The sequence below is a fragment of the Alexandromys fortis genome, unplaced genomic scaffold (assembly GCF_014885135.2).
Source record: "Alexandromys fortis isolate MF-2015 unplaced genomic scaffold, M_Fortis_MF-2015_v1.1 scaffold_144, whole genome shotgun sequence".
NCBI classification, from domain to species: domain Eukaryota; kingdom Metazoa; phylum Chordata; class Mammalia; order Rodentia; family Cricetidae; genus Alexandromys; species Alexandromys fortis.
The window spans coordinates 172,299-183,495 of record NW_026068021.1 but is presented as its reverse complement, the minus strand read 5'-3'; the positions used below and the strand labels follow the sequence as shown (position 1 = coordinate 183,495).

Here is an 11,197-nt window from a genome sequence, read left to right as displayed (position 1 = left end):
CACACACACACACACACACACACACACACAAACACACATAGTTAAAAAAATAAATCTTTAAAAACAAAAAGAGGTTTATTAGTTCCTCAAAAGGATAAACAAAGTTCCCAAATCACTGAGCAATTTAAGTATAGAAGAATTAAAACATTTCCTCACGCCTACAAAAACAAAAAAACAAAGAGAAAAAAAAACACCTGCATGCAGACATTTAAAGCAGCAATAGCTATAAAAGCCTAAAAATGGAAACCACTCAAATAGGCATCAACTAAGGAGTGGATGGGTACAGAGATGAACCATGTGGCTTATAAATTGATGACATCCTAGCAACTGTTACCACGCAGACAAACTTCAAAAACACTGTGGTGAATGAAAGGTGCCAAGCACACAAGGCTATGTATTTATGACAGGGCCTCATTGCTGTGCAGTGTCAGGAACGGGAATCCACAGGATGGGAAGAAGTAGCTGCTTAGAAAGAACAGGAGGATTTGTTTGTTGGGAGGGAGGCAGGGAGGGAAGGAGGGAGGGAGGGAGGGAGGGGGCGGGTGTGTGCACAGCACAGGACAGAGATCAGAAGACAACTTCGGTTCTCCCCGTCCATCACATGCACTGGGACACACATGACCATACGTATACATCACCTACACAATGATACATTTTTAAAAATTAAAGAAAGAACACCAGGGGGCTGGAGAGATGGCTCAGCAGCTAAGAGTTGGCTCAGTGGCTGCTCTTCCAGAGGTCCTGAGTTCAATTCCCAGCAACCACATGGTGGCTCACAACCATCTATAATGAGATCTGGTGCCCTATTCTGGCACGCAGGCATACATGCAGCTAGAACACTCATATACATAAATAAACCTTCAAAAAAAAAAAAAGAACACCAGAATGACTACCTAATATCAAATAAAAGTGTATTTTAGAACAAGACATCTTCCTGGAGGGAGAAAGGAAACTTGGTAACAATGATGATCAAGAAGGTAACAAAATAATCAAGACTATGTATGCACTCAGTAACAGTGCTACAAATGTGTAAAGCAAAACCTGACAGAATTAAAAGAGGCAAAAGTGAATTCTGCACATTATAGTTGCAGATGTTAGCACCAATCTCTAGCAGAATGATGGAGAGAGCACATCTGAACTGCACAGAATCCCTCTGGCGTGACTAACAGTTAACAGACTATCAGTACGTAGTATGTGTTTACTTCCTGGGAGCACCACAGAGCTTCAGATTCATTTTCTTTCCGTTGAAATGATAGAATGGGCTTTCCAACTAGAATGGAATCCAAGCAGAGATCCACAAGAAGGCCAAGCAGCGACCCTCAGATGTCTGGAGATGACTTTCTGAGTCATCACTGGATCAGGGTAGAAATCCCAAGAGAAATTTAGAATGATCCCTGACTACTGAGAAGCCCCGAAGCCTGTGTGAGAGGCAACTGAATCTGTGTTTTCAGGGAGGTTTTATAGCTTTGAACAATGTTTCTACTGGGAAAGAGCAAGGTCTCAAATCGACCACCCAAGCGTCTACCCTGCAAAACAGGAACTGGCTGCAGATGACTTACCTGCTCAAAGGAAAAAGCAGGAAGCAAAGAACAGAAATCAATGAACCTGGGCTGGTGCCATACATCAGCAAGTAAGGAAACCTGACCTCAGGCCTGATGAGCTGAACCCAAGCCCCTGGAATCCACACTGTGGAGAGAACCAGCTCCCAAAAGCTGTCTTCTGACGGCAGATCCATACACACATGTACACAAAACAAACGTTAACAAAGAACGAAAGAAGGGGGGATTCATGCAACAGATAAGTTCTATGCAGGCTGATCAAGGGGTGTATCGGCACTAAAAGAAGATAAATTAGTACAGACCCTATGACATTAAAAAGTATGGGGAGGGGGCAGTGGCTGGAGAGATGGCTCGGTGCTTAAGACCGCTGGCTGCTCTTCCAGAGGACCTGGGTTTGTTTCTCAGCTCCCACGTGCTGGCTCACAATCATCTGTGACTCCATCTATCTCCTTGGAAGCTGATGCTTTCTTCTTCCCTAAGTGTGAACCAACATACACATGGGTGAAAGACCCATATACATGTAACAGGGGCTGGAGAGAGGGTCCGGCAGTTAAGAGTGCTCGCTGCTCCTTCAGAGGAGTCTTATTCTTTATTCACGCTAGCGTCCGTGACAAGAAGCGGTCTAGTAACAGTCTGGATGTATCACTGAGTAGGTATTGAGAAACCTGTGCCTCCAAAGTCATTCAGGAGTCAGCTGCCCTGAGGGAAACCTTTGTTACTATTTTCCGGTGATGATGTGACCCAACAGGGGACTCTACGAGACTAAAGTATCTTGCGCTATCTTTGCTGGTGGCTCAGCACCTTGCACGGCTGGCTGGATAGAGAATGGCCTGCGTGTAGCTGACCTAACTAACATGAACGTTTCCTTCTGAGGCTCGAAGCTGCTGCGGGAGAACTCTGGATGTAGGGACACCACAAACGGAATGGGAGGAGAGGTGAGCTCCACCGTGTGGCTCAGAGGACGTCACGTCAGCACCAGGTGACCTCCATAGATTATCTATTAAAACGCCTGAAGGCCCCAAGCTGAAGAAACGGAAGATTCAGGCTCAGGATACTTTGGTACAATTTCCAGAAGGATTGATACCCAGAGGCAAGACCTGAGCAAACCACATGCCAGGAAAATGGAGGCAGGGTTAAGAAGCCTGAACAAACAACTAGAGGCCAAGAAGATGACTCAACAGAAAAAGGTGCCTGCCACCAAGCCTGACGACCTGAGTTCAATCCCCAGGACCTGACCTCAGTGCTATCTGCTGTGCCACGCATGCACCCAGACACACACGAGCAAAGTAGATAAAAGTAAAGCTCTAAAAAATGTTCTAATTGATGGAGTGGTGGTAGATATGACCAAGATACACTGTTTTGATTCGTGTACAACTGCTGAAGGATAAACCATCATCTACTGAAACAAATGATAATGGTTTGAAGTATATGCTGAAACCCCTAACACTCGGAGAACAAGACAGGTCCAACAAAGGTGAAAGTCTCAGAAAGGCACGGCGATAGGTGGGAAGTCTTAGGGGCGAAGAAGGGTGCTGTGGGCAGGAGAATTGGGGATGACTTGGGAAAACCCCCAGGGAACTTCCCAGCCTCTTCCAGAAAGGCCTCACGCCTACTCCACGGCCCCCACTTGGGGCAGGGACTCAGACTCATGCCTACTCCACGGCCCCCACTCAAGATGGACTCGGCTTCATGCCTACTCCATGGCCCCCACTCGAGACAGGGACTCAAATACTCTAGGCTGGCCTCCAACTTGCTATGTTGAACTCCTGACCATTCCCCTGCCTCCCACGTGCTGGGATTTTGGGCGTGCACCATCCTATCTGGTTTAACGATGCTGGGGACACATCAGGCACACAGGACCTGGACTCAGGGATGTAACGGAAGTGAGGTGGGTGGGGTGAGACTGAGCTTCCAGCCCCAATTCATGTCATGCTCTCAACCCACTAAAGCAGCCTGCCAACCCTGACTCCTCCAGCTCCTAGCTTCAGGAGGCCATCAAGGCCACCCCCGCCGCCCCTGCTTGCTGGACTCACAGAACTTCTCCAGTGACCTGTACCCCTGTCACTCTTTCTCTCCCTAGAGGTCGCTAGCCTAGAGTGGCCTCTCTGGGTCACAGCCTTCCCTGAGCTCCTAGAGACCCTCAAGATACCAGCATCTTTAAGGACAGCACGGGGGGTGAAGAAAGCTGTTCCTTTGACCATGGTAACCCCTCCTAGAAGGTAAAAGTCCAAGAGGGTAGCAGCTCCATTCTGTTCAGGTAAGACCCTCTGCCCCAACACTGAGCCTCAGTCTCTCTGTCTTTGTGAGGGGTCCACAGAACCCATCTCACAGCCAGCGACACTCACCCATTAAGCTCTGCCGTTCCTCCTTCTTGCGGGCCTTCTGCTCGGCTTCCAGCTGCACCACAGACAGAGGCGGCCCTACAATAGGGCTGGGGAGGGCGCTGGCCGCAAAGCGAGCCAGCAGCCCCAGTCCACTCTCCTCCAGGCCCGGCGACAGGGCATGTTCCCCCGCACCCAGCCTATAGCTACCAAGGGTTTCTTCTTCGTCTTCTTCCTCCTCCTCTAGCTCCTCATCCTCATCCTCTTCTGAGCTGTCATCTGGCGTGCAGAAAACAAGGAATAAATCAAGGTCCTGACCTGGGTGCGAGCTGCCCCCACCTCCTCCCACCGCCCACCCTGGCTCCAGTCTCTGTCCTCACCAAGGGTCGCTGGGGGAGGGTCCAGAACCAGCCCACAGTCCCACCCATGGCCCAGAGCCACGCAGGAGTAGCCTGGGCAGCCTGGGGAAGGGAGAGGGGAGGCTCTGGGTGTCGGGATGGACTTCTGGAGGGCAGCACCGACATGCACCTGTGCTGTGGGCGGGGGACAGACACACAGACAGACAAAAACAGGAGACAGCGCTCGTCACGGTTCACACACGCGCACACACGCCCCGACATAGACAGGGAGACTGAGGAAGGAAAGAGGAAAGAACAGAGAGGCAGAGGAAGGGAGAAGCGGAGAGAGGGCTGGGTTCAGCTGGGGGAATCTAGACAAGGGGCCTATAGCATTTTTGGACAGGAAGAGGTTGGGGAAGGTGGGGAGGGCTGTTGGCAGAAACCAGAATTTTCTCTCTCCTTCCTGGAGTCTAGGGAACCCTCGGAGCTTAGTCCCTAAATAAAACTAGAATCTAGCACCCCCACGCTAGGGAGCCTCTCTGAGCCTGAGGTGACCCTCCAGCCCACCAGCCTGGTTAAGAGGGTCCATACAGGATCCCGTGTGACATGGCCTGGTGTGGTGGCACATGCCTGTGGTCCAAACACTGAGGCTGAGGCAGAATTGTGAGTTCAAGGCCACCCTGGGCAACACAGTGAGACCCAAGTTTTAAAAAGAAAAAGAAACAGTGTCAGGATCTGGACTTTCAGGCAGACCAGCCCACTCAGAAATAGGGAGGTGAGCCCTCACNGGTCCATACAGGATCCCGTGTGACATGGCCTGGTGTGGTGGCACATGCCTGTGGTCCAAACACTGAGGCTGAGGCAGAATTGTGAGTTCAAGGCCACCCTGGGCAACACAGTGAGACCCAAGTTTTAAAAAGAAAAAGAAACAGTGTCAGGATCTGGACTTTCAGGCAGACCAGCCCACTCAGAAATAGGGAGGTGAGCCCCCCCCCCCCCCCCGCTAGGCTGGCAGTGAGGCTGACGGAAAACAGCGCAACCGTCACTGCTATTCCAGATGGGTAACCACATTCTCCACCCCAAAGTGAGGACACCCTAAGGTACAGACTGGCTTATAACCTTCCAAGGGAAATGGCACCAAGGAGCAGGTGGCACCAGGTGTGAATGCCTCAAGGGCTTGTGTGCTGGGGCCCACATATCAAGACGTACACCCTAGATGTGAGATTTGGACACAGTCGTCACACACTGCTCTTCCTGCTAAGGTCCACACCACCGCTTTATTAGATGAACTAGTGGCTACAGATGGTACCGGGACTGCCAGAGGGTAGAGGCCTAACCTTCTTGTCTATGGCAGAGAATCCTAGTTTCTGCCAGGCCAGCAAGCTTGGGAGGGGAGGTTGGGACTCGCTAAAGGAGGGTCTGCATAGGGGCTGGATAGAGGGAAGCAGAGAAAAAGAGAGAGCAAGCGAGAGAAGTTGGTTAAGAGGGTGCGAGGTGGGAGGTGTTCCCAGAGTGATGGATGAAGCAGGCTGGGGATGCCAGCGGGGCAGGCAGGGGCAGGCAGGCAGTGCGCACTTGCGATCAATCACATTGCGACGTCACATGGTTCTGTCTCTGCCCCAGTGGGCCACAGCGGCAAAGCAGGCTAAAGTGTAGGCAGACTTTTTCGGCAGCGCCTGGGTAACCCCCACATCAGGCCTCCCTGGAGAGTTGGCCAATTTGGGTAGGGTGGGCAAGGGATGGGGAGGGTGACTGGCTGGGATGGGAACTGGGAATTTCCCCTTTTCTAAAAACTTCCCCTCTGTCCTGGCTGCTCAGCTGTGGAGACTGGAAGTCCAGAACATTCTTCCCAGGAATCTCAGGCAGTAGGCATCAGCATCGGGGAAGTGAATTTGAGTCCCTGCTCTGGGGTTTCTGGGAGCCACAGTCAGATCCCAGAAAGACAGGAGCAGGTTGGTCTCAGCATTCTGATGCTGTAGAACATTCCAGAAGGCAGAGGCCCAGAATGGGTGCTTTTTTTTTTTTTTTTTTCCCAAGAGGGAAACTGGATTATCCTGAGGTCTCCTGTGGGCCTCACAAGTGGGGTGCCTGTCAAGACTCAGGCAGTGTCTAGTCTGACTGGGCCAGCATCTGTGAGGACAGGGAAAGCTGAGAGACCTTGAAGGGACAAGGGGTGTCAAGAACTTCTGGACCTGTCTATACTGGATCCACAGAGCTTGCTAGGGCAGAGGGGGAGAGAAATCCCAACAAAAATTCTCAAGGGAAAGAAGGAGGAAAAGCAAAAACTTTAATGTCAATCTATGTAATTCTTTTACTATCCTGGCTCAGGAGGGCAAGGGGTTGTTGGGTTCTTGACTTCCCAAAACCTGATTAAGGCCAAAGCGATGTGCTGCTGCCAGACCCGGTGGGGGCAGACCCCGAGGAGGGGGGATAAACAGAGAAGAGAAAAGGAAAACGTTTTTTGCCTACCTACGGAGCAACGAGCCAGGCTCGGACTCAAACTCAGTAACCTGCTACGCCGTCTGCCCTACTCCCAGCCTTCGCTTTGCGTCCAAGTGCAGCGTGAGAGCAAATGCGAGAGACCGAAACAGACACTCAAAGCATCATGGGTAGGGGTCAAGGGTTGGAGGGATGGTCAAGCTGCTGGGAGGAGAAAAGCAGACATACGAGAAAAGCCACGCCAATTAAGTGTTTAGTACCGAAGGGGCAGGGTGGCCCTAGTACCCAAACAGTCCTTTCTGGGCAGACCTCACCAGCTGGGTTTGCCTTGCATGGTAGGGGCAATCTGGGGGAGCCATCACCCCTCGAAATCCTGCCTGGGCTCTGGTCCCTTGATGCTGTCTAGGAGGACTGGGGATGCCTGCTTCTATGTGGGCCATGATGGAGCAGGAGGTGCTCAAAAACTTTGGGGCTGGGACCCTGAGGTACCCACCCCAAGTCATGTGGAGGGGAGAAGGGGCCAACCAGTCTCATCTGCAGAAGGCCAGGGTGAGGGGGGCTCTGACAGGAGACAGGTGACCTGTCTTTGTAGCCCAGGTTGTCTTGGCTTAGATATGACAGGAATGGCGCAAAGAGCACCAGGCTCCTTTGGTGCCATCATTCAGTTAACCCAGAATCCATCTCTGCCAATTGGGAAGGCAGGTGTGGGAGGAGAGGAGGTTGACCGGGAACTGAGGGAAGACTGGAAGAAAGGGGCAGGGTCCTGGCCCCAGGGGTGACTCTCCTATGACCTTCCTCCCCACATCTGGGGCCTTGCTAGGGGAATGGGTAGCATGTTGCTACCCAGCAGGGGATTTCCAAACTCTAGCTCTCAAGGGAATTTACCCTGAAGCAGACCCTAGCCAGGGGGTGATGGGCAGTCTCGCTTTCTTCCCTCGCAGGGACATTTTCTGATTGAAGGGCCTGAGGGCTCTCGGATTTCTAACCGCAGGCTGCAACTCTGAAGTTGGAAAGTGGGAGCCAGAATGTTCTCTGGTGGTGGACCCCCAGGCTGAGCTGAGGCCAGACCTCAGCTCAGCAACCCCAAGGAAGACCATCTCTGACCCTCAACGTGGCAACCAAGCCAACGCTTTCAAAATCGAACAAGAAAAACAAAAAACAAAAACAAAAAAACCCAAAACCCCAAAAATCAATGAGAAGGCCAAAAGGCCTTGGTCCTGTACTGCCCACATGCCCTTCAAAACAGAAATATGTGTTAGCAGACAAGTACTGGTAAGTTCTTGGTGTTTTTTTTCTTTAACCACTGGTGGGTAGTAGCAGAAGCTTCCAGAAAAAATAAAACACAGACAAGCAGCTTTAAAAGAAAAAAAAAACAAAAAAACAAAAACAGATAGATGAAACACTCGACTGTACACCTGAAAAATGGAATGGATGCCAAAGATACCAGGGAGCAACAGAAGAGCAGTCCCCCATGTCTATGGCTTCTGGAGTGGGGAGGAGGAGCAGAAGAGAGGAGGGGAGGGAGGAAGGGATGGAGGGGAAACGGCAACCTAACGTCTCGTTAAAGACATAGCAAGAGAAACGAGGCACACAGTTTAGTTAAAAATGAACTCGGTATGTTTAATAAAGCTTGGTATTACCAAAATCGCGGTACAAACAGCAAGTCACACGCCCACACGAGAAGTCCGTTTTTACAAAATGCTCCCTGGGCAAGCCTCCGCCAGGCTCATGCCAAGAGAAAGCCCAGGCCGGCCTGGGGGTCTTAAGAGGACAAAGTTAGGCTTTGGGGTTAGGGGAGGGGGGAGACCCTTGGGGAAGGGCCAGTGGGGTGCAGAAGGAGGAGGGTGAGAAATTCTGGGAGACTTAAAACAAGTCCATGTAAGAGCTCCCTAAGGGCTGGCCAGTGGTGTTATCACAAGCTTAAGTAAAAATAAAAAGCGAACACAAAAATATATAGGCGGATAGGGCAGACTACGCTGCCAAAAACCTAGACGGCTACAGCCATCCCTGCTGTGCTGCACACACTCTCGCACGCTCGCTTGCTCGCTCTCTCCCACTCACGCTCGCTCTAAAAACATGGAAGGTTATTTTGTGTTTGGCGCTAGTAACCTTGATCAAAGGAATCCTCCTCGGAAGAGTCGCTGAAGGAGGAGCGGGCCTCTCGGAGCAGCAAACAGAAGGGCTGCTTCCTGCTGCTGGCCGCCTTGGGTTTCAAAGTCCGGGGGCCTGCCAGGCTCCTCTTGGTCAGCTTGGGGCCAGTGGCCGGCTTGCTGTTCTTGGCCACCATGCCACACAGGAGGGATGAGGTCAGTTTGGAGCTGGAGGGGCCTTGGGAAGACCACTCGTTCTTCAAGAAGTCTTCATCTTCGTCTGAGTCCGTATCTGCAGTTAAAGTAGGTTTTATTTATTTTGTGTGGATGTATGTGATGTGTGCACGTGTGTGGAGTGCATATGTGTGTGTATGCGTGAGGACAGGAACCAGGGGTCAACCTTGACCTTGGATCCTCAACTCCTGCCACCAAAAACAAACAACAAACAAAACTTATGTTTTAATTTCTTTCATGTGCATGTGTTTATGTGTGGGAAGATGAGCATGCCAAGGAACACACGAGACAGTCTGAGGACAGCTTATGACAGTCAGTCCTCTCCTACCTATGGGTCCCGAGGATTGAACTCAGGGAGTCAGGCTTGGTAGCAAGTGCCTTTTACCCATCGCACTGCCCCCACCTTGTTTTTTTGAGACAGGAGTCTCTCAATGGGACCTGGGACTTGCCAGGTAGACCAGGCTGGCTGGCTGGAGAGCCCTGGGTGGGCCAGCGCTGGTATCACAAGTGTGTGCCACCATACTTGTCTTTTATGTGGGTGCTGGGGGCTGCTGGATTCTCTCTCTTGAGCAACAAGTGCTTCAGCCTCTGAGCATCTTCCCAGCCCTTAAAAGTCCGTTTGCAAACAGGTAAGTTGTGGGCGCAAGGAGGAGCTCAGGTTGTCTTTCTATTCCTGTCGGTGGCCCTGAAAACTGAAATGTGCTAGGACCGAGCGCCAACTGCCCACAGGCCTGGGCATGTGTGACATCCCAGCTCTCCTCTGATCTGTCGTGAACAGCCTGGATTGCCCACTGAGGGGCAGTCGGGGCCTTTCCTCTGCTGCCATCACCCTCCTTGAGTACCGTCCACTTCTCCAACCATTAGGTAGGAGGAGGGCTGGGGGCAATGACAGGCGAGCAAAATTCTGAGGAAGGACCCTGCAATTTCTACTGGCCAGAGGCATGCGGTTCCTGTCCACCCTACACTTGGGACACATCCCGGGGGCTGGCAAGGACCAATCCTATGTATCTCTCCCCAGATCCTTGTTCGATTTTACAGCAACAGCAGACTGAAATGGGCCGTAGGTGAGGGCACTGACGACAATGAAATGATCTCTCGGTCAGCCCCGTCACCCTTTTCCATCAGAGGGCCAGCAGACCGGCTTCCGCCTATGGCTTTCTCTAAGTCTCTGGTCTAAACACATGGTTGTGTTGACAGAGTTGGGAAGGCTCTTTGGTCCCTTCCAACTTCAACCCAAACACACAACATCTTGAGCTATTTTACACTGCCGCTGGGCTGTTGAGCAAGACAAGAAGAAAGGGCCCCACAGCCAAGACAGTAATCCCTTGATCTGCTAAAAACCTCCGCAGAACAAGATGAACACGGAAACACAGCTCCAGCTTGGCAGTACCTAACATCTTCAAGTCCAAGAGAAAACACGCAGGGGCACGGGGTGTCTGCCCCTAAAGGCACTGGACTGATAAGACCCACTTTCACCACAACCAGGACCCCAACTTTAGGGTGGCCCACTAAGTCTGGTGGGGGGTGACAAACTCCACCAGATCTCCAGTCGGTAAACACCGCTACCTGCCACACATCAGCCCCCCTCATGTTCTAACTTGGTCCTTCCAAAGCCACAGATGCTGAGAGGTGACACCAACTGAGCCTCCCGGAAGAATGCACGTGACATTCCTGTCCTCCAACCCCAACTGGAAAAGCAAGAAGCCACCACTCTCTTCCACTTCCACAAGTCTTCCTCAGTCTCCTCTCCTTGTGCCTGTTTGTGAGCTGGGACCTAAGTGATCACACCCTCTGGCTGTGAGGGGCACTTCTGCTAACACCACCGGACATGTTCCTGGTGCAGAAGGCCGAGGGGGCGGGCAGGCCTCATGCCCGCTGGAGCATAGGTCCTGGGCACCCACGGGTCAAAGACAAACAAAAATGCACATGATTCACATGGCGCAGCAACTTAACCCTGTGGCAGGCACAGCGTCCACCTCCCTGCACTTGGACTCAAGGCCGCTCACAGCCCAGGAAGACCGTGACAACACCTGAACTCCAAACAAAGCTCATGAATGCTGTGCGTTTAAAGTCTGTGCCTTAATCCCAGCACTCAGAAGGCAGAGGCAAGGAGGGCTCTGTGAGTTCAAGGCCAGCCTGGTCTACACAGTGAATTCTAGGCCCATAAAAGCTACATATGAGAGACACTGTCTCCCCCCGAAAAAAAGAAAGAGAGA

General features: G+C 51.7%; 1 protein-coding gene across 10 annotated transcripts in view; it reads right to left on the bottom strand.

The window, feature by feature from the left end:
• Tnrc18 (trinucleotide repeat containing 18) overlaps window positions 1-11,197 on the bottom strand; it is a 107,087-nt gene that overhangs the window by 23,717 nt on the left and 72,173 nt on the right. For 9 of the 10 annotated variants that reach the window (XM_050163265.1, XM_050163258.1, XM_050163262.1 and 6 more), the window contains 2 exons: window positions 8,767-9,039; window positions 3,905-4,159 (listed from right to left, as the gene is read on the bottom strand). In XM_050163265.1, coding sequence (XP_050019222.1) covers window positions 3,905-4,159; window positions 8,767-9,039 — 528 coding nt within the window. Of the gene's footprint in view, window positions 1-3,904; window positions 4,160-7,979; window positions 9,040-11,197 lie in introns of those variants that run through there. The other variant, XM_050163266.1, reaches the window with a different exon arrangement.